Source organism: Dasypus novemcinctus, chromosome 31, assembly GCF_030445035.2.
Source record: "Dasypus novemcinctus isolate mDasNov1 chromosome 31, mDasNov1.1.hap2, whole genome shotgun sequence".
In the NCBI taxonomy this organism is placed as follows: domain Eukaryota; kingdom Metazoa; phylum Chordata; class Mammalia; order Cingulata; family Dasypodidae; genus Dasypus; species Dasypus novemcinctus.
In genome coordinates, this window is record NC_080703.1 from 43,840,113 (window position 1) to 43,866,818 (window position 26,706).

The window sequence follows — 26,706 nt, forward strand, 5'->3', positions numbered from 1 at the left end:
GACAAGGGCTGATGCTGCGCACTTACGGAAAGTGGAGGATTGATCCTAGGAACTGGACACAGGCCTGTGCAAAATGGCAGCTTAAAGCGGCCTTTGGTTATTACCGAGTACAATAGTGGGAGAGTAGAGAAAAAAGGATGTACACAATTTATATACGAACAGAAGTAAAATGAAGGCCAGGGTATACTTGCACATCTTTAGATCCCACCCAAACGTACTCATTGCACTTGATCTTCTCCTTCACGTTATCTGGAACTGGCGACAGCTCCAAGCTCTAGGATGTCTCTTTCGCAGCCTCCAGTGGGCTCAGAGCAGAGCCTGACTCCTGGCTGCCTTTCACCCTGAGGAGCGCACTCTGCGTACAGGCTAACTCGGGATACCACATCTGATTCCTTCCGCTTTGCGTTTCCATTTTTAAGATGTTGGTTATGACTTACTAATTCCACATCCCATTAAGGGTCAAGGCCTGCAGTCTGGACTTGGCATCGCGGCACATAGCTCTGATATTTTCATTTCTTTTAACTGGTGCCTCCTTCCTTTCCTAGATCTAGCTGCTTAGGCTAGTTTCTTTTTTTGCTGGGTCCACTGCAGTTCAATTTCTGCCCCCCAAGTGCCTGCTGACCCTGCTGTGGTCCTGCTAGGCCACAGCTCACGTCCGGTGGACGGTGTTGTGTGTGGGGTCCTCGGCCTCTCCCAGGCCACACCTCACACACAAAGCACACAGTGGAAACCAGCTTCCACTTACCGGGATAACCGACGTGGGATGCCGACTCTTTTTTAAATATATTTTTTATTGAACTCTATAATTCATACATGAGGATGCCTTTTTGAAAACATAGCTGAGTTGCTGCAATTCAAAGATAACAGATGATTAACTTATATGGATCATGAGAAGCTAAAATACAGAAATTTCTAAATCAGGTTGTATTTAATAAAAGTAGAATACAAAATACCTTGGAGTTCAAAGATCCCCTATTACAACGTTGATCCCCTAACAGGTTAGTCCCAGAGAAAAAAGCTAATTGGAGGAAACTAACAGGAAAATTTAAAGTCGGAATTATGCATTTGGTTGCAGACTGAGCTTACTCCTGCTCAGAGGCCTCAGCATTTTCCTCTAAGTTTTCAACCATTAACAGCCCAAAGCGACTGCTTCCCTCATACCCGGCCCTGCCATCTGCGTGCGTTCCCGCCCGGTTTTGCGGCCAGGCGGCAGCCTGTTTCTTTTGCCTTCTTTTTTTTGAGCGGGATTTACCCTTTGGTAGGAATGATTCGGGAGGGACGTAGGGTCTCGTGGCAGTGAAGAGGGCCTGGTAAAGCTGCTTGGCCTCGGGACACGTGCCCAGGAGACTCTCTGCAGAGGTCGCCGTCGGCAGCTGCTGGCACAGACCGTGCACCAGACTCCCACTGTACAGTCTGTCCAAAGAGAGGGTGTGGTTAGAGCCCTGGCACGGCGCCCGGGAAGAGGCCGCTAACAGCTTAACGCACGCGTCTAAGCACTGAGGGCTCGACGGGGTCACTCGCACGCGCTAAGATCCACCTTCACAAATACGAGATAGCACTAGCTGGAAGGCACAGCTTTAACGGATGTGACTTCTCGCCAGGACGATCAGCTGGCACCTTAACAATCAGCGGGAAGTCGTCCTTTAGAAGCCGTGGTAACGCAGAGGCGGCTGAAATCATGAAGGCCACTGTGTGCTCTTGTTCTTCCCGTTTTGTGTTAAAGGGATTTGTAGAAACTAGAGAGGATCTAGTCAAGAGTGACCTAAATTATGAAAGGAATAAAGCACCTACAGGTCAAGTGCCAATAAAGCCCCAGCCTCTAGGTGTTCCTCAGATGTGAGGCCTGGAGAAATATTTAAAAACACTATTTAATGCTACAAAACCTTTATACCTGGAAACTATTTAAAGTCACGTCAGCATATGTCATATGCCTCCATTTATCATTCATTCATTCTACAAATACTTGGCTACTGTGTGCTAAGCCCTGGGGGCTGTGACAATAAATAAAACAGGCACTTCCCTGCCCTCATAGAGTGTACGTTCTTGTGGAGAAGGACTAACAAAATACAGTCTCAAATACCATTTTCTAACCTGTTCTTTTTCCTCCTCACTCGTGGACAGTCACCAAGATGGAAAATCCACTGATCCTACCACTTTTTCACTTGCCCACAACCCGAGGGCTGTCCTTTCTTCCTCGCCTTAACCCAGCTTACAACTCCATGGTCAGGGCCACAGCCTGGCATGCCATGCAGCCTCCAGTGGACCGTGGCTGCCCCCCTGGGCCTGGCCCGGGGTCTCGCCACACCACGGCATTGGGATGGCACAGCACCCCGACGTTACGCTGGGTGCCAAGCTGACGGCGAGCCCCTAAAAGCCCTCCAGTCCACGTCCAGGAGCAGAGAATGACACGTGGCATATACCTGGTAGGACCATGGCAGCTTTGCTGACCTAAGAATTCACCAACAGGGATTGGTAAATTCCTGGTAAATAACTTTTACAGTTATGACAGTGATGCAGAAGGCAAAGAAGAATAAAGCAGAAGAAAATGAAGGCACTGAGAACAGTACTGGGAGGCTGGAGCAGTCACTGCCATAGTCTGAGGAGGAGGGCGCCGAGATACTGGCCCGCTGCTGACGGCACTGGTTGAGCATGACCCATCCAGTGCACGATGAAGCCCCAGCCTACCGGAAAATCAAACTTCTACACTTAAAGCCATCCGGCAACGCCTTCATCCTCAGTGGGGATGTTAACGTGGTGAGAGGGGTTTAGCGTACCCAGGGCTCCTGTGGGCAGCAGGAAAGATCCTGTTTAGGAGGTGGAGATGGGGGCACATTACGTGAAAGTCAAGTTCGAACCAAGACGGTCACTCTGGGAGAGAGTGACCGAACGAGGGGAGGACCCCTGGGACCGTCTCAGGAGAGCGAGCGCTCGTGGGTCCTCAGGGGAGACTGCTCCACTCTGAAGTGGCAGAGAAGGGCGGGTTTGACGATGTCATCAGTGATTCAGGGGCTGTTCCAAGCTCTCTGTCTCTGCAAGAAGACTCCAAACAGGAGGTTCTCAGACTGATGCTTGCTCTTTGAATGAAAGTATTAAAACAGTATGGGAAATATTTTACATGGGAACCGCCAATTTGCTGGAAGTCCTGATGCTCTAGCAGAACAGTTTGAGTGGTTTTACTGTCCTGTTGAATTCCTGAAGGAGACTATCCCTTCATACTTGGAATTGTATTTTACACTTTTCAGAGGATCGATGTCACCTAATCACGTGTTCTCCGTAAAGCCATCCTGACCTTTCTGTGTTGTAGATGGCATGCAGGCAACTGACTGGATTCCTTAAAGTTTTTAAAACATGGGAAATAACATTTTGATGAAACAGGGTGTTCTTTTTTGAAAGTCAGCTAAGAATGATTAGGTATATCAGCCAAAGCTGCTGAATGCACTGAATCCCTAGAATGTGATTTTTGTTAACTTTTTATTTCTATGTGGTTTTTGGTTTTGCTTTTGGTGGACCTTTAGTTTGGATGTTACGGTTAGATAATATTTGGTGCTTAATAAGGCAGGGGTTCTTAACAAGGGGTCTGTGAGCTTGAATTGAAAGTCAGAAAAACATTCTCGTGGGGATGTATTGGTGTGGGTGTGAGATATTTAATAAACAATAGTATAGTGTGGACTTGATAAGGGGTCCGTGGAACAAAAAAGGTTGAGAACCCCTGTTATAAAACAACTAAAAATTGACTAGCATTGCATCCATTAAAATTACAAGAGGAAACAAGTCTCCAGAGCCAAGAGTCCCCACCCACCGTGCTGCACCCGCTCCACTCCCTGCAGCACTGGCTCTGCTCCCTGCAGCACTGGCTCCACTCCCTGCAGCACAGGCTCCACTCCCTGCAGCACAGGCTCCGCTCCCTGCAGAGGCTCCGCTCCGCTCCCCGCACAGGCGCCACTCCCTGCAGCACTGGCTCCGCTCCCTGCAGCACAGGCTCCACTCCCTGCAGCACAGGCTCCGCTCCCCACAGAGGCTCCGCTCCCTGCACAGGCACTGCTCCCTGCAGCACTGGCTCCACTCCCTGCAGCACTGGCTCCACTCCCTACAGCACAGGCTCCGCTCCCCGCAGAGGCTCCACTCCCTGCAGCACAGGCTCCACTCCCTGCAGCACAGGCTCCACGCCCTGCAGCACGGGCTCCACTCCCTGCAGCACTGGCTCCATGCCCTGCAGCACAGGCTCCACTCCCTGCAGCACTGGCTCCACTCCCTGCAGCACAGGCTCCACTCCCCACAGAAGCTCCGCTCCCTGCACAGGCACCACTCCCTGCAGCACTGGCTCCACTCCCTGCAGCACTGGCTCCACTCCCTGCAGCACGGGCTCCACTCCCTGCAGCACAGGCTCCACTCCCTGCAGCACGGGCTCCACTCCCTGCAGCACAGGCTCCACACCCTGCAGCACGGGCTCCACTCCCTGCAGCACAGGCTCCACTCCCTGCAGCACTGGCTCCACTCCCTGCAGCACAGGCTCCACTCCCCACAGAAGCTCCGCTCCCTGCACAGGCACCACTCCCTGCAGCACTGGCTCCACTCCCTGCAGCACTGGCTCCACTCCCTGCAGCACGGGCTCCACTCCCTACAGCACTGGCTCCACTCCCTGCAGCACGGGCTCCACTCCCTGCAGCACAGGCTCCACTCCCTGCAGCACGGGCTCCACTCCCTGCAGCACAGGCTCCACTCCCTGCAGCACAGGCTCCACTCCCCACAGAGGCTCCGCTCCCTGCACAGGCACCACTCCCTGCAGCACTGGCTCCACTCCCTGCAGCACTGGCTCCACTCCCTGCAGCACAGGCTCCACTCCCTGCAGCACAGGCTCCGCTCCCCGCAGAGGCTCCACTCCCTGCAGCACTGGCTCCACTCCCTGCAGCACTGGCTCCACTCCCTGCAGCACAGGCTCCACACCCTGCAGCACGGGCTCCACTCCCTGCAGCACGGGCTCCACTCCCTGCAGCACGGGCTCCACGCCCTGCAGCACTGGCTCCACTCCCTGCAGCACAGGCTCCACACCCTGCAGCACGGGCTCCACTCCCTGCAGCACGGGCTCCACTCCCTGCAGCACGGGCTCCACTCCCTGCAGCACTGGCTCCACTCCCTGCAGCACTGGCTCCACTCCCTGCAGCACTGGCTCCACTCCCTGCAGCACAGGCTCCGCTCCCCGCAGAGGCTCCGCTCCCTGCAGCACTGGCTCCACTCCCTGCAGCACAGGCTCCGCTCCCCGCAGAGGTTCCGCTCCGCTCCCCGCAGAGGCTCCGCTCCGCTCCCCGCAGAGGCTCCGCTCCGCTCCCCGCACTGGCTCCGCTCCCTGCAGCACAGGCTCCACTCCCTGCAGCACAGGCTCCGCTCCCCACAGAGGCACCGCTCCCTGCAGCACTGGCTCCACTCCCTGCAGCACTGGCTCCACTCCCTACAGCACAGGCTCCGCTCCCCGCAGAGGCTCCACTCCCTGCAGCACAGGCTCCACTCCCTGCAGCACAGGCTCCACGCCCTGCAGCACTGGCTCCACTCCCTGCAGCACTGGCTCCACTCCCTACAGCACAGGCTCCGCTCCCCGCAGAGGCTCCACTCCCTGCAGCACAGGCTCCACTCCCTGCAGCACAGGCTCCACGCCCTGCAGCACGGGCTCCACTCCCTGCAGCACAGGCTCCACGCCCTGCAGCACTGGCTCCACTCCCTGCAGCACAGGCTCCACGCCCTGCAGCACGGGCTCCACTCCCTGCAGCACAGGCTCCACGCCCTGCAGCACGGGCTCCACTCCCTGCAGCACTGGCTCCACTCCCTGCAGCACGGGCTCCACTCCCTGCAGCACAGGCTCCACTCCCTGCAGCACAGGCTCCACTCCCCACAGAGGCTCCGCTCCCTGCACAGGCACCACTCCCTGCAGCACTGGCTCCACTCCCTGCAGCACTGGCTCCACTCCCTGCAGCACAGGCTCCACTCCCTGCAGCACAGGCTCCGCTCCCCGCAGAGGCTCCACTCCCTGCAGCACTGGCTCCACTCCCTGCAGCACTGGCTCCACTCCCTGCAGCACAGGCTCCACACCCTGCAGCACGGGCTCCACTCCCTGCAGCACGGGCTCCACTCCCTGCAGCACGGGCTCCACGCCCTGCAGCACTGGCTCCACTCCCTGCAGCACAGGCTCCACACCCTGCAGCACGGGCTCCACTCCCTGCAGCACGGGCTCCACTCCCTGCAGCACTGGCTCCACTCCCTGCAGCACTGGCTCCACTCCCTGCAGCACAGGCTCCACTCCCTGCAGCACAGGCTCCGCTCCCCGCAGAGGCTCCGCTCCCTGCAGCACTGGCTCCACTCCCTGCAGCACAGGCTCCGCTCCCCGCAGAGGTTCCGCTCCGCTCCCCGCAGAGGCTCCGCTCCGCTCCCCGCAGAGGCTCCGCTCCGCTCCCCGCACTGGCTCCGCTCCCTGCAGCACAGGCTCCACTCCCTGCAGCACAGGCTCCGCTCCCCACAGAGGCACCGCTCCCTGCAGCACTGGCTCCACTCCCTGCAGCACTGGCTCCACTCCCTACAGCACAGGCTCTGCTCCCCGCAGAGGCTCCACTCCCTGCAGCACAGGCTCCACTCCCTGCAGCACAGGCTCCACGCCCTGCAGCACTGGCTCCACTCCCTGCAGCACTGGCTCCACTCCCTACAGCACAGGCTCCGCTCCCCGCAGAGGCTCCACTCCCTGCAGCACAGGCTCCACTCCCTGCAGCACAGGCTCCACGCCCTGCAGCACGGGCTCCACTCCCTGCAGCACAGGCTCCACGCCCTGCAGCACTGGCTCCACTCCCTGCAGCACAGGCTCCACGCCCTGCAGCACGGGCTCCACTCCCTGCAGCACAGGCTCCACGCCCTGCAGCACAGGCTCCACGCCCTGCAGCACAGGCTCCACTCCCTGCAGCACAGGCTCCACGCCCTGCAGCACGGGCTCCACTCCCTGCAGCACAGGCTCCACGCCCTGCAGCACGGGCTCCACTCCCTGCAGCACTGGCTCCGCTCCCTACAGCACAGGCTCCGCTCCCCGCAGAGGCTCCACTCCCTGCAGCACAGGCTCCACTCCCTGCAGCACAGGCTCCACGCCCTGCAGCACGGGCTCCACTCCCTGCAGCACAGGCTCCACGCCCTGCAGCACAGGCTCCACGCCCTGCAGCACAGGCTCCACTCCCTGCAGCACAGGCTCCACGCCCTGCAGCACGGGCTCCACTCCCTGCAGCACGGGCTCCACTCCCTGCAGCACGGGCTCCACTCCCTGCAGCACAGGCTCCACGCCCTGCAGCACGGGCTCCACTCCCTGCAGCACTGGCTCCACTCCCTGCAGCACTGGCTCCACTCCCTGCAGCACAGGCTCCACTCCCTGCAGCACTGGCTCCGCTCCCTGCAGCACTGGCTCCACTCCCTGCAGCACTGGCTCCACTCCCTGCAGCACTGGCTCTGCTCCCTGCCATCTCTCTGTACCATGCCCTCCTGGCAAAGCCAGGGCCCTGGGCGAGGCCCACCAGACGCCTAATGTGCCATCTCACCAGGACAAAAGCTCCGAGAGAGCAGATTCGTCTTGTTTGCTATATCCCTAACTCAGAAGAGGCATCTAAGCATTTGCGTGAGTAAATAAACAGGCAGGTGGTGAGAGGTACTACAGAAGAGGCAGCAGAGCGCGGGGACCAGCGCGGGGGGGGGGACGAGGGGAGCACCACCAGGTGGGCGGGGGCCTCCGCACGGTGACGTGAGCAGAGACCTGCAGAGGGGGGACGGGCTTCATCCTACCAACAACTGCCTCTTTCCTCCCCTCAGATCAGTGTTCTACTTTAAGGAACTGGTTCTTTAAAAATTGTTTCTGGCTCTAATGGAAACTTTCTTGGGGAAACGGACTTAATGCTTTTCCTGTTCCCAACGTGTCAGCTAGAACAGTGACCCCATGTCGTGAAACCCTGAGATCAGTTATAAACAGGCACTCTTTTCCTCTTGTGACCTAAGGTTCCCTGCAGCGTTACCGGGTTAAATCGGGCTCTGGGAGAGGCGTGGACAGCAGCTGATTGAGGTACAGCCCCATCTGGAGACAGCACTGCCACTGGCAGAAGACGTGCGCCGTGTGCAGCTCCACTGGCGAGCTGGGCCGTTTGCGCTCCTTCACTCTGCGCAGCTCCTCGTACAGCACCTCAGCACCACTTCCCCGCAGCCCTTTATCTAGACAAAGAACCCAAGGGTAGGAGTTCCAAACCATGGTATTAGCTGTAATTTTCTCCACACATAAAACTACACATTTCACAAAGAAGAAAATTAGTTTGAAGAGCTATACTGTTTTTCTCTTGGCTCTTTATTATTTTAACCTCATAGTGAAAGCCTTGCTATATAAATAGAAATATTTATATTGATAAACTTTTTAATGACTTTACTGAATCCCAAATAATTTTTTTCTTTGAAATAAGCTCTTCCTCTCATCTACTACCTGAACAGGTCTACAGCTGAACTTTCCAAATCTTCAATCTATGTCTATAAAAAATACAAGTTATTATTAAATATCACTCACTCACTGTTCTCATGCACTAAACTTCCTTTCATGAAATTCCCATGTCATAGTGCATTCGTTTTAAAGAAACAGCCAATGTGTTCAAAGCATATTTAAGACTGCATTAAACAGGAGAAAAAGTAAAGTATAACTATGAATTTGGTGAATAATCAGCTTCAGATGGTAGCAGCACCTCTAGGAAATAAGTTGTGTGTTCAGCAACAAACTTTTGCAGGTTTATGTGAGCAAAAGTGAAAGTAGGAAAAAGGAGGCCAAACTTGCACCAATTAGGGAACAGCAAGGCACCAGCCTGCCTGGGTTAGGGCCCTCGATCCTGAAAGAACAGCACAGCCCCTGACACGTCCCTTCTGCTGGACTTGGCTCCAAGCTGCACAGGCTTGGGCTCTCTGTTCAGTGAGGACACACCTGAACACGCGTCTGAGCCCAGGAGTGGCCTGACTGATTTGTTTTACACCAAGCGGGCCGTCATGTAGCACCACTTCTGATACCTCCTCTCACACCTGAGCCCTAATAACTGGGCGGTCTTGGAGGCCACCTTTTCCATTTTTTCACTTAATGTAGTCTTTAAAAGATCAAACTCTAGGCTAGTGCTGTCCAACAGAACTTTCTGTGATGATGGAAGTGTTCTGTACCTGCTCTGTCCAACGCAGCAGCCTCCAGCCACGTATGTCTACTGAACACCTGAAACCTGGCTAGTGTGACAAGGAGTCGAAGTGTTAATTGGTTACCGTGTTTAGTGGGGTTCTAGAGTGTGATAACTCATCCGTACACAGACAAGTGCTACAGCGTTCATAATATTTTAAGAGAATTCCACTACACAATTAAAGTCTTTCAATGCATCAACATTTATTTCAGCTCATATTTAAATGCGGGTGAAATTGCCTCCATGTGTAGTTCTGTAAGTACAAAGAGAAGTAACTTATTTCTGTCACCACTACTTCATACTAATTAAAGCGCACAATGGAGGAAAAGGAATGGATTGAAAGGGTACAAACATGAGTGTTTGTGGTTACAGGTATTCAGAACTTTCAGCAGTGGGAAATTTCAAATGTATTTATAGTAATGATGTTACTGCTGTATTGATGAGGGGTAAGGAACACGGACAGCCAAATGCAGCTGGCAGATGCAGCTGGCAGACGCATCCAAGTCCAACACCAGATGCCCCAAAGCAGATGAACTGAGCAGTCCGAGCACATCGTCTTTACTGTGCATCCCTGGAGTCAAGCCTTCCAACACTGTCAGGCCAGAAGTGCCCAAAGTATATCAATGGATAAATTCTATTTTGGGTTCTCTACTTCTAAGCTACAATTTAACTGATGGGAGCACACAGTCCAAGAACACTTTTTGTTTGTTTACCTTCACATATATGCCATAACGGGAACCCACAGATACCCACCAGGGCTGGTGATGAGGGCGTGCAGGGGCCCGAGCAGCATCCCCAGCAGCAAGGCTTGCAGGTGGTGCAGCTTTGCCTTGGCCTCCGGGTGCTGCAGCCAGTAGCAGGTGACAGCAACCGGCAACTGCAGCGAAGCAGGGACTGGGTCCAGGACGGCCTGTTCCACCTGCAGGGTTTCTAACAGCAGCATCCGCCGCTTAGCCGAGGAAAGCTGAGAACACACAACAAACATCCTGCAGGTTACTCTGGGGCCATTTCTTTCTAGCTTGAAGAGACTAAATGCAAATGAAACTGCTGTGTCAGCCGTTAAACTTATTTTCCTGTGGAAAAATAAGCCACAATCAAAACATTAACATGGTGCTTAAGAGTACTGGCTGGGCGTACTGTCTCCGCCAGCTCCGCGACCTTGGCTTATGCCGCTCCATCCTCTCCACGCCGAACGCTGAGCATCAAGCCTGACTGTGCACATCGACTGGAAAGCTTACGAAAAATTCACATCCTCAGGCCCCGTCTCCTAAACTGTGATTCAGTAAGTCTGGGGTCAATCTACAAATCTCCATTTTCACTAGCAGCCCGGGTGCCCTGCTTGGAGAAACCCAGCCACCCCCTGGAAGCCCTACCCCTTACTTGTATTACTTGCCAGTACTTAGGCCCCACCTTCTCCACGAAGCCGTTCCTGATCACCTCCAGGTGGAGACTTACTCTTAGCTTCTACGGCGCAGCTCTGTGGCACAGCAGACGGCCTGGCATCTGGGTCCGTCTCATGTCGCGCCCCAGCTTGAACGTTAGCCCCATAGGGCTTGTCCAGGGGTGGCATACATGGAAGCTGGCGGGAATATTTTAAGCACTACCTGAGTTATGCTTTGAATAACATGCTGCACATCTTTAGTCCACTACACTTAAATGAAAACAGTTCTGAGAACTTCAGGCTTTACGTTGAAACTGTTTTACCTTAATCTTCAGAATTTCAGAACCATGAAGGATCATATAGGTCTAATTCCTACAGGTAAAGACTATTAAGAGGGCACTCACCCTCTCAATTTAGAGGTGGAGTGGACATCACCATCCCAGGGTCCACAGAAGGTAGGAATAATATATGGACAAGAGTGGACTTACTGGTATTCTTCTATAGAACTACTGTGACTCTAGCAATGGAAGAAATTGTATCACTGATGTGGAGACAGTGGCCAAGGGAGATGCTGAAGGCAGGGAGAGGGAAGAAGAGGTGTGATGTGGGGGCATTTTCAGGACTTGGTGCTGTCCTGGGTGATGCTGCAGGGACAGATGCTGGACATTGAATGTCCTGCCATGGCCCACTGGGTGGACTGGAGGAGAGTGTAAACTACAATGTAATCTATAATCCATGCTGTGCAGCAGTGCTCCAAAATGTATTCACCAAATGCAATGAATGGGCCACAGTGATGAAAGAGGTTGTTGATGTGGGAGGAGTGGGGGTGAAGGGGGGCATAAGGGAACCTCTTATATTTTTTAATGTAACATTTTTTGTGATGTATCTATCTTTAGAAAAAAAGAAAAAAAGAAAAAGAAAAAAAAGAAGGGCACTGTAAGAGGAAAAAAATAGCTGTATTCTTAGTATCTGAATACAGCCAGAAAAGGATTTCATTTTAAGTTTTTGGACGATGAGAGAGTGGCAGGTTTTCTCAGAACCTACTAGTGGTTAAGGGTGATTAACAGAATAGAGAGGTTAGCCTGAAGTGAAACACAGGTCAACACTGACAAAACTGTGTCATCATCGGTAGAACTACAGAGACTGCTACAGAGTACAACGATGTCTAGGTTCCTAAAAATAACTTAATACTGTGATAAAAATGCTTACTCAGAAAGAGACAAAGTACTTCTGCAGTATCATCAGTTAATGGAGTAGCTGAAGTCAGTGCCAGCTACTTCAATGCTGGCAGGAGCATTAACTACTTACTTAAAGTAAGATAAAACTATTCCTTATACTCTCCTAAACTGGAAGAATAGGCCAAGAGAAGGTATGAGAATGTATCACTCGTTTCTGCCATATACGGCTTGAATTCTTGGACTCTTGAGCCAAGTTAGCGCCTTCTGGAACAGGGCAGGGCCTGGCTTGGGCTGGAGATGCCTGCCCCTCACTAACTGCCTCAGGAGAGTCTCCAAGCCTCGCAGTCTGACGATCATCTGGAGAAACGGGCATTACACGGAGACGCACGGGTATTTCATGGAACCCACCCATCCTTAGCCCTTCTAAAAGGGGACTCCACTCACAATGAACCTGGCTAGCTGTTCTCCTCGGGGAGAGAGCACAAACCTGCAGCGGAAGCTGCCACGGCCAGACAGGCAGGTCCTGGGCACGGCCGCCCCCGTCCCCTGAGTAACCTCCCTCGTCTTTTGGTTACTAGAGTGGCTCTCTGTCTACTGCATCCAACAGTACCCAAATGAAACCCTACCCGTGTGGTTACTGTGGGAATTAAATGAGAGACTGTGTAAGGTTTTATCACGATTCCCGCGACAAAGCAGAAAGTCCAAGGTGTATTTATTACTACCATGTCATGTCGAGAAAAGCACCAAAGTGAGTAAGTATTGTCCCAAGGTTTCCATATGTATACCTGCCTTTGGGTTTGGAGTCACATTTGTGCCTAAATTATTGGCTGAGTAGACAGAACAGCACTAGGCGAAATACAGAATTTGTGCAATCATGCCAAAGGAAAGCCAAATGACATCGCGGCACAGTGAGAAAAGATGTCACCCTGCTGAATACAGGTAAGTGGGGAGCCGCTTGAGGCACCTGCACTCAGCATGCTATACTCACTGACTCAACTGGATTTCCTAACGGTGGGCAAAGTGTCCTGGTCCCTACTTCAATTCCAGAGAGATTATAAATGTGAATGGCAAACCAATAAAGCCTTTAGAATAAAACTGAACATTTTCATGACCTTAGCATAGACAAGTTTCTTAAATAAGCGACAAGAATGGTAACCATGAACAATAAAAACAGTAAGAAGTTAACAGTGCCTATTAACAAACTGAAGAGTGAAAGACAAACCACAGAATGGGAGTCTTCTCAGTACGTGTCACTTGACAAGGGACTCGTATAGAAATCAAAAAAAGAAAGACTCAAAATATGGGCAAAAGACTGAATAGGAGCTTCACGTATCCAAATGGCCTTCAAGGAGCAGATGAAAAGGTGCTGAAATTAGTCATCAGACAAATGCAAGCGAAAAACTGGTATCGACAGCAGTACAGGGAGGCGGGTGGGGGGGCAGCCCGGGAGCTCCGAGGTCCAGGCTCCAGCCCCAGCACTGCCGCTGGCTGCGACACGAAGGCGGTGTCCTGTCCTGGGACTGGTACGAAATGGGGGGAGCAACCACCCTCTGATTTTTAGGTTAGAAAGAGAATGTGAAAGCACTTTGTGACCTGAAAAGTGCTTTACAACAACTTCATTAGTACTGTAAATATTTACCTCAGTCAATTTGCTTAAGTCAGAGTGCTCCTTGGGCAGTTCCGCTGCACTGATGATGGAGGTTGTGATATTTTTATTAACCCTCTCCACCTCACTGAAAGCTGGAGGCTGCGGCGATGCCCTCCAGGGCTCGGCTGCCAGGTGGGGGTCAGCGTTCAGGAGCAGCCCGTAGATGGTCTGCCGGATGGGCCGGGCTATTCTGTGGGCGTTAGGCTGCTGCATGTTTTCCACCTGTGTGTGAAGAATGGTGCGTCTCAGCACCAAAGCGTCGCTGACGAAAGGGGGCAGCTGGCCTGTGGCCAGAGCTCCCAGGACCCATTCGGGCAGGCCCAGGTTCAGAGCATCCGGGCAGACGTAGGTCCCGGACTGGAAGAAGTCCTGCAGCTTCGCCGGGGACCGCTGGTATTCCTCCATGGAGCAGCGGAGAAGTTCCTTGACGCTGTCGCGATCCTTTTTTGGGAGATGATTCAGAACATTATCTAGCGCTTCTGAGGGGTCGGCAAACTGAGACAGCCAGTTCAGGAGGCCCAGAACTCGGTGGTGTCTCCTCCCCTTGGCACTGGCACCTCCGAGAGGAAGGCGTGCTTTACTCAGGAACGTCTCCACGAGAGGCAGATTGACATGGTCGTTTCCACAGAGCACCGCGAAGAGAGGGAGGAGAGCCTTGCTCATATTGCCGAAGTGACGGCAGAAGGCATCGAGAGAAAAACACCTGGCAGGGATGCAGCAGTCTCGGGGGTCCTTGGCAGCGCTGACATTTCTCCACTGGAAGCCATTCAGTGGGCAAAACCCAGCTTTCAGGTCAAAAATGCAGAAGTCACTATCTGAAGATAATACGGGGCAATTCCAATGATTCGCAAGTGTCATGATGTCCCGATCTGCTTCTGAAAAGCACTGGACAAAACACACCTGTAACCTGATCAAAACCTGTATAAACACTTCCCTGAGGAGTAAGGGACACACATACCCAGCCCCGCCAGCAGAAAGGGAATGGGCCATCTGGATCTTCTCTCGGGCTCGCTCCTTTAACGTCGTGAGCTTTTTATCTGAAATGTCACATCCTCCATCTAGCACAACATATGGACGTATGTTACAAGCAAACAGCGATTCAAAGAACTTCTGTACAATGTCTGTAAAGGAATCGTAGTCCCCTCCGTACCGGAGCTCCAAGTTGGAATTGAAGTAAAGCCGGTGGAAGAGAGCGTAGCCATCGATGATCATTTTTGTGTCCCGCAACTTCAAATCAGTGAAGAACTCATTACAATGATCTTCCACAAAACTCATGAGTCCTCGGATACCCATGATAAGTCTGAAGAACTGCCTGTTTAAAACAAGAGAACAAGAGAAATGTTTGTCTAGTGACGTTTTCTCAACCTATTTAAAACTACTTTGTTGTAACAGCCTGAACTTTTGACTATTACTGTACTGATTCTCTACTCTCTTCAGATTACATTTCTCCAAATAAGTCAAATATGTAACTGGTATTAATAAAGCCAGAATAAGGTTCTTATCTACCAAAAACAATGGAACGCATTTTCAGTTGATGCTGGTCATAGTTGCTTTCAGCACCGTCAAAGCGAAGGCCAAGGGCATGAGGTGCTCTTTTAGATAGACCCAGTCAGGTGTTGGCATCTTTGAATTCTTACCTGTGTCTTCAGGCAACACAGCCAGCCGAGTGCGTCTTCATTCTCTTGTTTTCCCTGTGCGTTACAAGGCACAAATACAATGGTTTCAGGGGGTGAGACTCTTGGAAAGGGGTGGCGGCTGCTGCTGACTCTAAATGAAAATCAAAGTCCATTATTGACACACCTAGTTCTGCGGACTTGCTTTTAATATGGAGAGTTAGTCACCACTGTACAACACAGAAGATTTGTTTTGTGGGGTCAAAATAAAAAGTCTCAAGCTTTAAAAATGGTATCTTTATCAAACTCATAAATCAGAAAGCACCGGACTTCACTTCTGGATCTAGCTTTTGTTTTTTATTGATAATCAGGATCTGGGAACTCTTTCAAGGCTTGGTCTTGTGGGGTCCTCTGAACTGGCATAGGTTTGGTGAGGAAAACTGCTCCATGCCTCCAAGAACCCGACTCTCCGGTTTCACTGGACCACGGGCTCTTTTCAAACCTTGTCTTTGCGTGTGTGGCAATACCATCCCTCCCTTCTCCATCCGGTTAACTACAGGATCGGGATGGTATTATGGCTCTCTCCTTTTGCCTCAGGCACCAGTCTCAGCACTGTTACTGAGCTTGTCTTTATTTAAAATCATGGCATTTTGTCCACTACGGGATGTTCGCACTTTTATTCTTAGAAATATTGCATTTGAATCTACCTATCTTGCTGACGGAGTGCTTTCTCGACGTCTTACATTCTGCGCCCACCCACCCCACCCTAGCCCCGGCCTTGCCTCTGTGGCACCTTACCCCGTTTAGGACGTTTCCTATACCCGCTTGTCTAGGAAAGGCCCTTGCGCGCAGGGATGGTGCCGCCTCATCCTAAACAACGAGCGCAACCTTCCACGGGGGAGTTGTTCAAACGGGCGCGGAAGGGGAGAGGCACAAGGCAGGCCTGGCGGACGGCCGCCACATCGCGCTCCGGCCCCACGGCCCGCCCCCGCGCAGCAGCTGCTCCTCCCGCGGCCCCCACGTGCGCGCCAGCCCGCGCAGGCCCGGAAGTCCCCACACGTCACGGGGCCCGGTCCGGCCCGCGCCGGCCGCGCTGCTCCCGGCTCCGGAAGCGCCAGGCGGCTGGGGCGGCCCGTGACGACCGCGCGGGAAAGGCCGCTCGGGTCCGGAGTGGGTCCCGCCTCGCCCGCGCCTTTCCCCGCCCCCTGGGGTCAAAGGGCGCTTCCGGTCGCCGACCCCGCTTCCCGGCAGGCCGCGCGCCGTCTCCCTGGCGACGGCTCCAAACAGCGGCGGCTGCGGCGGTCACGGAGCTGCCCGCGCGGAGCCGGCGGGTTGTGAGGCGGCCGCGGCCGGGCCCGCGCCGAGCCCCGGCTTCTGAGGCGGCCCCGCGCGGCTTCTGAGGCGGCCCCGGCCCCGCCCCGCGCCGAGCCCCCGGCTTCTGAGGCGGCGGCGGCCCCGCCCCGCGCCGAGCCCCCGGCTTCTGAGGCGGCCCCGGCCCCGCCCCGCGCCGAGCCCCCCGGCTTCTGAGGCGGCCCCGGCCCCGCCCCGCGCCGAGCCCCCGGCTTCTGAGGCGGCCCCGGCCCCGCCCCGCGCCGAGCCCCCGGCTTCTGAGGCGGCCCCGCGCCGAGCCCCCGGCTTCTGAGGCGGCCCCGGCCCCGCCCCGCGCGGAGCCCCCGGCTTCTGAGGCGGCCGCGGCCCCGCCCCGCGCCGAGCCCCCGGCTTCTGAGGCGGCCCCGGCCCCGCCCCGCGCCGAGCCCCCGGCTTCTGAGGCGGCCCCGGCCCCGCCCCGCGCCGAGCCCCCGGCTTCTGAGGCGGCCCCGCGCCGAGCCCCCGGCTTCTGAGGCGGCCCCGGCCCCGCCCCGCGCCGAGCCCCCGGCTTCTGAGGCGGCCCCGGCCCCGCCCCGCCCCGCGCCGAGCCCCCGGCTTCTGAGGCGGCCCCGGCTTCTGAGGCGGCCCCGGCTTCTGAGGCGGCCCCGGCTTCTGAGGCGGCCCCGGCTTCTGAGGCGGCCCCGGCTTCTGAGGCGGCCCCGGCCCCGCCCCGCGCCGAGCCCCCGGCTTCTGAGGCGGCCCCGGCCCCGCCCCGCGCCGAGCCCCCGGCTTCTGAGGCGGCCGCGGCCCCGCCCCGCGCCGAGCCCCCGGCTTCTGAGGCGGCCCCGGCCCCGCCCCGCGCCGAGCGCCCGGCTTCTGAGGCGGCCCCGCGCCGAGCCCCGCGCCCAGCCCCCGGCTTCTGAGGCGGCCCCGGCCCCGCCCCGCCCCGAGCGCCCGGCTTCTGAGGCGGCCCGGCCGGGACAGGTGGTGCGGGCGGCGCCCCCGAGGCGCGCGGGGCTCGCGGCACCCGCCGGGCCTTCCCCTGAGGCCTCGCCTCTGCTCGGCTTTGCCACGTGCAGACTCTGAAGGACGCTCCCTCGAGCCCCGGCCTCCCGTCGAGGCCGAGCTTCTCCGCAGCGGAGCCGGGTCTCCAGCCCCGCTTCCCCCCACGCCCCCTCCCCGGGGTCGGGCTGCCCGAGCTGCCCAGCGCCGCGGTTCTCGCGCAGTGCCCGCACCGCGCCTCCTCCTCCTCCCCCAGCTTGGGCGGGGGTCGCGGCGCGGGCTCCGAGCCCCGCGGCCTGGCGAGGGGGCTGCGCCGGGAGCCCGGGGGCCTGAGCCGCGCGCGGGGAGCCGGGGCGCGGGCCCTGAACGCCAGCCCTGCGCGCGGGAAACGGCCGCTTGGCGATAGAGCCGCTGGTAAGCGACTGCGCGGGAGCAGGTGGCCGCCCCGCCCCGCCCCGGGCCGAGGCCTGCTCGTCTCCGCGATACGGGGCCGCACGACGGGACCTCCAGGCCCTTCAGGGGAAAGGGGCCGTGCATCTGGCCAAATGCATCCCCTTTGCGCCCGTGGAGGAAGCGAGCAAAAGGCACGTTTGGAGGCCTGTCTCCAGCTGTTTTGTCAGCAGTAGGTTTCACTAACGTTTTCTTTTCTTTGATTTTGGTAATCCCCTGTCATTTTTTATTTCGTTGGGATTTTTGAGGTATGGTCCCCAGTTCTGGAGTTCCAACCCAATGCTAATATTTTAGGATTGTCATGACTCAAAAAAAAAAACCCTATACTAGTCTCCTCACTATCATTTGAAGAAATTTAATGAATGCAATACTTCACAAAGGAAAAGGCTGTGAATAGGCCTCACTTCTGTTCTATTCAGAGGACTATTTTTACTAGAACTGGTGGTTTTTATAGTTAATTGCCACCACCATGTGAAGCTGATTGGCCGTGTGCCCCAACTACTCAGATAACAGCCCCTTGTTTTATTATAAACTTTGTCACTTTGTCATCCAACGTTGGAAATACTGAGTAAGAAAACCTGATTCCAAGGTATGGGCACTCTTCAATTTAAAATCATGTTTTCATATAGATTTAAAACAACCTGATTTTTCTGATTACTACCACAACATTTTACATTTCAATGAAATAAAAGTGATTTTACTGTGCACGTATTCTATGAAACAGAAACAGTCTGCCTTTCATAACTCTGTCCTACTTCTCACAGCTCTTTGAGGAATTACAGACTTAACTGTAACACATATTCAGCTGACATTAAAATGCAATTTTGGGTTCAAACTGTGTTTGTGACACTTTCTGTTTCCAATCCAGGGAGATTACTTTGTGCACACTGTGTAAAATAGAAACTTCAAAATCAGGATCAACATTTGCTTGGGATGGGGAAAAAAATTCAATCCTTTAACCTCATACCTATTCTCATAAATGCAAAAAGCATGTTTTAAAGTCTACAGAAAAAAAACTAATGAAACCAGCATCATGTTAACTTCTGATTTAATCCTAACTCACTGTTTGTGAATCAAAACAGACATAAGGTGGGAAGAGAGCTTTACAAAAAAGTGAATGCAAATATATAGGTTTAAGGAAGCAATAATGAGCTCGTATTTGGGTTTTTTAAAAAGACAGGGCTTTCTTTCACCATCAAAAAAAAAGTAGATGGGGAGTATTAATCTTCAACAGACGGATTGTTGGTTGAAAAAACAGATACACATCCCAGAACTTTGGGGGAACATTTGACCAATTCGGTTTTGCCAAATTTGAATGTACAAAGGAAAGCTCTCTTCCAGTGAAAGAATGCTTTCTACTGAAATCTGAAATATCTCTACCTTTTTAACATTTCTCTCAAGTCATTAAACAATATGGTGTCATTTAATCTACCAATCATGGCATCAGTAAAAATGTATACTTTTGTTAATAATAGTTCAGCATCCATTAGATCTAATTTCTGGACTTTTCATCTTCAAGGCATTGACCTCAGAATGCTACTTGGATGAATTTGTCCATCTCTTAGGAAACTTGATGCTAGGTTTCTGTGAATGAATAAATAAGTTCTTCATTGTTTGGAATAATGTGGGAATTCCAAGAGGCTGCTAAGGGTCTGAGTGGATCAACAGCTGTTTCCATTTATCCAAAGACCTTGATTGCAAGAAGATATGAACTTTAGCAGAAACTTGGCAGTGGACGTTTTGAAACTGTCTATCTAGTTTCGGACAAGAAAGCCAAACAAGGAGAGAAATTGTAAGTAAAAGTACTTCCTACAAATCTTGAGTGGTTGCTCTATGTGGGGCTCTTAGCTGGTAAGAACATTGAATGGTGTCCACCTTGCTCTTTGCATTAAGCAATGATACAGTAAAAGATTTTCTCTACAGAAAAAGTATTTTTAAGGCATTTCAGCAGACGGCTAAAGTATCCAAATGGCCTAGAGAGGGGAAATGGGGTAGATTATAATGACTACATATTTAGCATTGCTACGAAATGCAAATAAGTGGTAATTTACATTTGAGATGAATAAGGTCCACCAAAGGAAATTATGGCACTAACTTTGGCTTTTGTGAAACTGTGAAGGAGATTATCAAAGTCTGTAGTCAGAAAGCCCTCAAGTTAGGTGTTTAAACCAAACAGGTGCCCCAGTTAAAGTTAGCTTGCTGTCGATGGCCCTTTGTCACCTCCTTTCCTTTGATTTCGATTGGGCTCCACAAATTTTCACAGTGTAGAAGCTACTCACAGTAGAGAAAACCGCTTATTACTGTTTGATAAGGTGTCCAGCAAATGAGTGGAAGCCTTGATTCTTACCTTAGTTTTTTGAATTTCCTACATTTAGGACTGAATTGAGATAAGAAACATGTGCCTCTGTTGTAGAATTTGAGAGAGGTTCAATTATTTGCGTATAGAGAGGCCAGGACTCAGAAATGATTTTGAGAAGGAAAAATGGTTTATTGATGGCCGGCCAGACTCGGGAGCTTTCTGTTTCAATCCTGAGCCCCGAACAAGATTTTTGAATTTCTTTTATACAGAGAGGAAAGGCCAAATGGTCCCTTTGTTTCAGTTCTCAATAGGCTTGAATTAGCATATCTCTTCCACATCTTAGGTAAGCTTTTAGCATGGACTTCAGACATTCTAGATAAGCTTTTAGCATATTTTGTTTGCATTTCCCCTAAATACTTAAAGTTTATAGTTTGCATTGTTAAACTGTTTCCTGGGACTGGAGTCGTTGCCATTGTCACTAAGGGCAGGAATGCAGCCTCTTACGTTCCACACCCACAAGTCAGACAGCTTAGGTTATCTCTGAAGAGACAAAGAGCCTCCCACCCATAGCCCACATCACCTCAGAAACACAGGAGGCAGAGAAAGGGGGAAGAGTGATCCAAGAGATCAGGCCTTAAGCCGGGAGACCAGATGTTGGTCCCTCATCTCTTCTTCCCAGAGGTTTTTCTACTGCCCCAAGTTCTTCCAGCATCCGCCCACTGGGTGTATAAGGGTGGGCTGAATGTGTAAACACTTTCTACTGTGGAACACTTCTCAACTTGTCTATATGTCATAGGAATGATAAAGGTAAATGTTACCAATCCTGCTACTTTATTTTAAAAATCAGCCTTTCAAATGGCCTCTATATCCAGAATTAATTATTTAGAATTTATAATTTTCAGTTAATTCCTAAGTGAAGAATGGTGACAGGCTGGCACTTTTTGGTCTCCTTAGAACATGAATTCTGACTTCTGCCAAAAAGGACTTTATCCCTTAAATCCTAGAAGTGATGGTCTAGCCATTCAGAACAGGATGATAAATTTCTGACAATTACTATAAAAACCTTTATAGAAACATTGAGTTAGACCTAAATCTGACCTAGGACTTGTAAAAACCACACTAAGAACCATAACCAGTTTTAGTTTTTTCACTGAATGAGGAATATGAGCTTTTAAGAGAAATCACAGGAGGGCTAGAAAGTTGATTAAAGGGATACAAAATAAGACGCATTAAGACCAAAACTGGACGCTTCCGACTTGAGATAATGGGTGAGTGTGGTGTGCGTGTGAGGACAGAGGAGTGGAGAAGAGGGGGAGAGAGATTGAGCGCGCCTGGGACAGAAAATGGGACTGGCTGCCTGGGAGGAGACTGATCGCTCTTCTTTCTAAACTACTCTTAGCACATGTACCTTGAGCTGAGTTGGCAGAGGAGGCCTAGGTGGGGAGCAAATCCCATAATGAGGGTAGTCAGCAATTCTTTTGGCACCAGAAGGCCTCGTGTAGAATTTCTTAGCATCTCTAAAACATCCTCCCTGGCCTCAGCCTTCAGATGCTTTTGTTTGACCTGCACAGTGTTTCTTTTTTACTCTCAATTATTTTCCCATATCTAAACATGGACAGCTCTCATAAAATCAGGAGACTTGGTGACATTCGTTATCATTGGTGCCCGTTTGGTCTCACAGGGCTGGGGCTGGGTCAGGTGTGCCCTTCAGTTAGCTATATCCCCACCCATCTTACTGACTCATACCTACCTGTATCCTTCTTCTCCACTACCTGTTTACTCTTGTGGACATTTGATTTTGGACTCTGCTAAAATCATGAACTGTATGGATATGGCTGGTCATGAAATTCTAGAATATTAAAAGGAAAGCAGTACAGTGTCCCAATTAAGACTGTGAACTTTGGAAGTGGACAGGCCCAGGATTAAAGCCATGCCTGCTCTCAACTGTGAGGTTATACAGGTTCGCAATCTTAGCTTCTGTTTCTTCTTCTGTAAAATGGGTAGAACAGTTCCTCATGGCATTGTAATTAGGGTTAAATAAGATAACTTTACACATGAATTGCCTTATACATAATTATCACACAATAACAAAGAATCATTTCTAAACAATACACTTTAAAGGAATAATTAAAGGAAGCCTAATAAAACTTCAGTTACCACCCAATAACTGCAGATGGAGCACTCTACTAAATCAAAGTTTTGCATTCCACTTTTAAGAGAAAAATCTCAATCTGATATCAGGCATGTGATTTTACAGACTTCTTAAGGGATCTTTCTTGAAATTTATCAATTCTATTATAATCTATTCTTTTAAGTTTCTAGGGCTCTCCAAATGAAATTGGTCCTCACAATTTAGTTTTGTAAGAAATCAACTCATCAGTGATTGTTATGTTTAATACCTGTACAGAGGTAGTGTATTAGTCAGCCAAAGGGGTGCTGATGTAAAATACCAGAAACTGGTTGACCTTTATAAAGGGTATTTATTTGGGGTAGAAGCTTACGGTTACAAGGCCCTAAAGAGTCCAACTCAAGTTACCTTAAGAGGTACTTTCTCACCCAGAGTCTGTTGCCATGTGTCAGAGCAAGATGGTTGCCAACATCTGCAAGTATCCAGCCTTCCTCTTCCTCCCAAGACTCTGTGGTTGCAGCTTCTTCCAAACTCAGCCGTAGGCCAGTGAGTCTCATTTCCGGGGGCTCGTTCCTCTCTGGGCTCAGCTGCTCTGCTCTCTCCACAAGGCCAGCTGTAGACCATCAGCCTAATGGCTCTTCTCTTCTGGGGCCTCTGCTGTGTCTGATGGAGGCTTCTCTCTTTCCTTACATATCTGCTCCTCTGTGTGCTTACTTCCCACGCTCCAGGATCAAAACTCCAACTGTCTCCTCTGCCACCTACCAAGGGGGCAGGGACTCGATATCCTACTGATGTGGCCCAATTAAAGCCCTAATCATAATTTAATCAAATAAAAAAGAAGCCTCCGAATTCAATACAATCTAAGGATATCACTAGCCCGGAGGAACAGACCAGTTTACAAACGTAATATTTCTTTTGGAATTCATCAATAATATCAAACTACCACAGGTAGGAAACCAAACTCATATTTTTCTTTTAGTTTTTCACCCCAGAACAATTTGGAAGCACAGCACATTTATCAGCACCACCCATTGTCTAAGCAGTTGGGTTAGGTAAGGTTTTAAATTCTACTTTGTATCGTAGGCCATAAAATAGGGAATTGGTTAATGTCAGAGGTGGGTAAAAGAGGAAGGCTTTCTTAAAAGACTTCTGTCATGTTTTGAATGTTCTTCTCTGCATAGATCAGAGTGGATCCGACTCCCCTTCTTTTTGCAGACATACCCCCAACCTTTTGAGATAAGGAAAGTGCAGCATGCCCTCACGAAAAATTCTCCCTTGGTATCAGTGTTAAAAGAGTGGCTTGGGTGGACCGTGGGTCGGAGCTGGTCTGCTGGGCACTTAGTCCTAGCCTCCTTGAAGTCTAGGTTAATATGACATGTGCTTCCTTATTTAACCACAGAACTTGACAACATTGCATGGCTGTCACAGTGCTTCCAACTTTTCTGCCAAAGTCTTGCAATTCATCCGTATGCCACTCGAGGGCACCGCTCCACCATTGGCATTTTGCATATGCTGTGACCTCTTAATTACAACGAATATGCCACATTCCTTTAAATTTTTATCAACTCGCCCCATTAGCAATGGGTTTTCTTTTTGGAATAAGTATCTGGCATGCCTTTTTAGTTATCACAGTAGAATAAAACTGAAGTGGTAAAATGGGTAGTGGTCTCATAATAAATGTACTATACTTCATGAAATTCACTTTTAAAAAGACTGGGGATATTTTCTTTCATCATTATGGAATCTCTGGTGTAATGGATATGATAACTCATTTTCCTAAAAAGATTGTTCTAATTCATGATTTCCTATTTTAAGTTTTTTTTTCCAGCCAACTGAAAAGATTTTGATGAGCCAAGAAGTGACTGTGTCCCTCTGTGTAGTTCATGTAATAGGGAAAAAAGATGTTAAGGAAGTAGGCCTACTCTAAAACGTGATTAAAATTTTAATTAAATCTGCAACTAATTTCAGCTTTGTATTAGCATAGAATGCTGATTTTAGTGATGTTGGCATGTCATCTCACTTAAGAAACAGTGACGTTGTTGTGTGGAGTTGATTTTATGCTGTCCTCTGTTGTAGTCTGTCAACTAGTGTTTAAATATTAAGCTCTGCTCTAGGGAGGACACAGGGAGGACACAGAAGCAGTGTAAGACGAGCCTTGGCCTCAGGAGCTCCCCGTCTGTGAGACAATGAATGAACACTCATGAAACAACTAGCCAATAGTGCAAGACGGGCTTGGCCATCTGTGTGGCCAGTTGCTCCTAGAGTTGTTGGAGGGTCCACTGCCTGCTCCTCTTTTTTTTCTCTATTTTTTTAAAATGTTACATTAAAAAAATATGAGGTCCCCATACATATACCCCCCACCCCCCCACTCCTCCCACATCAACACCCTCTTTCATCATCGTGGCATATTCGTTGCATTTGGTGAATACGTTTTGGAGCTCTGCTGCACCACATGGATAGTGGTTTACATTGTAGTGTACGCTCTCCCCCAGTCCACCCAGTGGGCCATGGCAGGACATACAGTGTCCAGCATCTGTCCCTGCAGCACCACCCAGGACAGCACCAAGTCCTGAAAATGCCCCCACATCATACCTCTTCTTCCCTCTCCCTGCCCGCCGCAGCTGCCGTGGCCACTTTCTCCACATCAATGCTATAATATCTTCAATTACTAATCACAATAGTTCATGAATAGAATATCAGCAAGTCCACTCTAGTCCATATTCTACTCCTCCATCCTGTGGGCCCTGGGATGGTGATGTCCTCTCCACCTCTATATTGAGAGGGGGCCTGCCTCTCTTAATAGCTATGTAGTCATTGTCTCATTTCCATACATTTTCTAAGAGTTGGCTTTCTTCCCCTGGTCCTATATATGTAAATATCCAAATATTTCCCCCCTGAACTGTGCTCCCAGATCTTGGCCTTTGCCTAAATAATGGTTTATAATAAACATGGAAATTCTTCATTTCTCCAGAGGTCATTTCTCCCCAGCCCCAGACGTCTGTAACGTGAGACAAGGCTGGAGAGTTAAGTAGGAAAGGCTTGCAGGTCTTCAGAGACGCCCTCAAGCCCACACTGCGAAGCCCGGCCCTCGCCTCTGAGCTCTTGGGCGTATATCAGCGTAGATTTTAAAAGTCCCAATAAACTGATTTCCCACCCAGCCACAGAAACAAACTGGAGGGGAGGCGGCCAAGAGTTCCTGCTAGAGCTAGCCACACTGACGCCAGGGGAGAGTGCGCTTAGAGCTCACGAGAAAGGGAGGTGGAAATCATCAGGGGGCAGTTTCAAACACCAGCACGACTGTCTGGGCCCGTTGTGATACAGCTGCATACCCTCCGGAAGGCATCTCCAACGTAGAGCGCAGTTGCAGAGTGTTTTGTTGAGAGGCAATCTCCGATGGGGATGGGGTTAAGGAGGGTGGGGTCTTTGAAGGGCAGGACGGTGGTTGAGCACCTCCCCAGGCTCCAGGGCGCAGGCTTCCCGACACGCCTAGGGACGGCAAGGCGTGGTGAGGGGCGTGAGCCCGTCGCATCCAGGCGGGGTGGAGCTGTAAACCTCATTGTCATGATGGACTCAGGGCCTTGAAGGAGCAGTGCCTCCTCATGAACCCTGCCGGGGTTTTCTGGTGCAGGTTCTGGAGAAGAGGACTACCTAAGCAGAAGTGAAAATACAAAGCAGGTGGAATAATTCAGCAGTCGTTTCTTCCTCAAAATGGAGAACATTATTCCAAGCGACCATTTTTCTGCTAAGCCTCAGACCCGCTGTCCTTATTTCCTAGTAGCTCTGGATGCGCGTATGTGCAGTTATGCTTAAAGACTGAAAGTATGGCATCCAGGTCACAAAAAGCACAGGTGCATGAAGAAGCCGGGAAACAATCACTAGTCCTGCCACCCAACTTCCGGTCTTTGCTGTAGGCCTTGACAAATACTCGGGCTTTTAAGGATGCAAAAGGCATCGGTCACCGTGGTTGCCAATGGGCTGTGGGCACTAGGAAGGAAGGAGACTTAACCTTTTACCACTCGTACCTTGGGAATTGTCTGCCAGGTGCACGAGTCAAAAAATAAATAAAATATTAATAAAAGTTAAAAATGCGTATTCATTCCACAAGTATTCACTGGCCCTTGTTCCTCAAGGAGCTTGGTATCTGTACAGTGGTTCTCAACCTTGGCAGAAGAGTGGAATCTTAAGTGTTTTTAAAATACAGATGCTTGACTCTGTTTTAATTGGCCTGTGGCGTGGTGTAGGTATTTGGGTTTTTGAGAGCTTTGGCTTTGGATGATTCAAATGTGCAGCTAGGGTTGAGAATATCTGGATTAGTGGGAGAGAAAAAAACTAATTTTATAGTCACAAAAATAAGTAATCACAAGCTGTAATAGCTGTTGGGAGAGAAAGTCGTGGTTGAGGTGAACGTTTGCAATAGACCCGTCTGGCGAGGGGCGAGGGAAGGCGTCCCGAGAACCTGCGGTGTGGCGGGATTCCTGGGTGGCCAGGGCCTC

The 26,706-nt window shown here is 51.2% G+C and overlaps 1 protein-coding gene across 3 annotated transcripts; it reads right to left on the reverse strand.

Moving 5' to 3' along the window:
* Nucleotides 1-771: 771 nt before the first annotated feature.
* On the reverse strand, nucleotides 772-16,032 carry ASTE1 (asteroid homolog 1). 3 transcript variants are annotated; one of them, XM_004464742.5, is made up of 6 exons: nucleotides 15,825-16,032; nucleotides 15,051-15,180; nucleotides 13,405-14,725; nucleotides 9,960-10,170; nucleotides 8,028-8,220; nucleotides 772-1,413 (listed from the first exon to the last, which is right to left on the reverse strand). In XM_004464742.5, exons 3-6 carry the CDS (start codon nucleotides 14,704-14,706, stop codon nucleotides 1,083-1,085), a joined length of 2,037 nt encoding a protein of 678 aa, XP_004464799.1. In that variant the 5' UTR covers nucleotides 14,707-14,725; nucleotides 15,051-15,180; nucleotides 15,825-16,032; the 3' UTR covers nucleotides 772-1,082. The 3 variants fall into 3 exon arrangements, with proteins under 3 accessions (XP_004464799.1, XP_004464800.1, XP_004464801.2); XM_004464743.5 differs by having other exon boundaries at nucleotides 15,051-15,104; nucleotides 15,825-15,950; XM_004464744.5 differs by having other exon boundaries at nucleotides 1,408-1,762.
* Between the last annotated feature and the right edge of the window lie 10,674 nt (nucleotides 16,033-26,706).

What these genes read in the sequence shown, in the direction of transcription:
- ASTE1 (XM_004464742.5), bottom strand. Translation starts at nt 14,706, where the DNA reads ATGGGTATCCGAGGACTCATGAGTTTTGTGGAAGATCATTGTAATGAG. An exon ending in ACTTAAGCAAATTGACTGAG is followed by an intron (nt 10,171 to 13,404) that starts GTAAATATTTAC and finishes GTGTGTTCTCAG; the next exon opens with CTTTCCTCGGCTAAGCGGCG. An exon ending in CGCCCTCATCACCAGCCCTG is followed by an intron (nt 8,221 to 9,959) that starts GTGGGTATCTGT and finishes TTCTTTGTCTAG; the next exon opens with ATAAAGGGCTGCGGGGAAGT.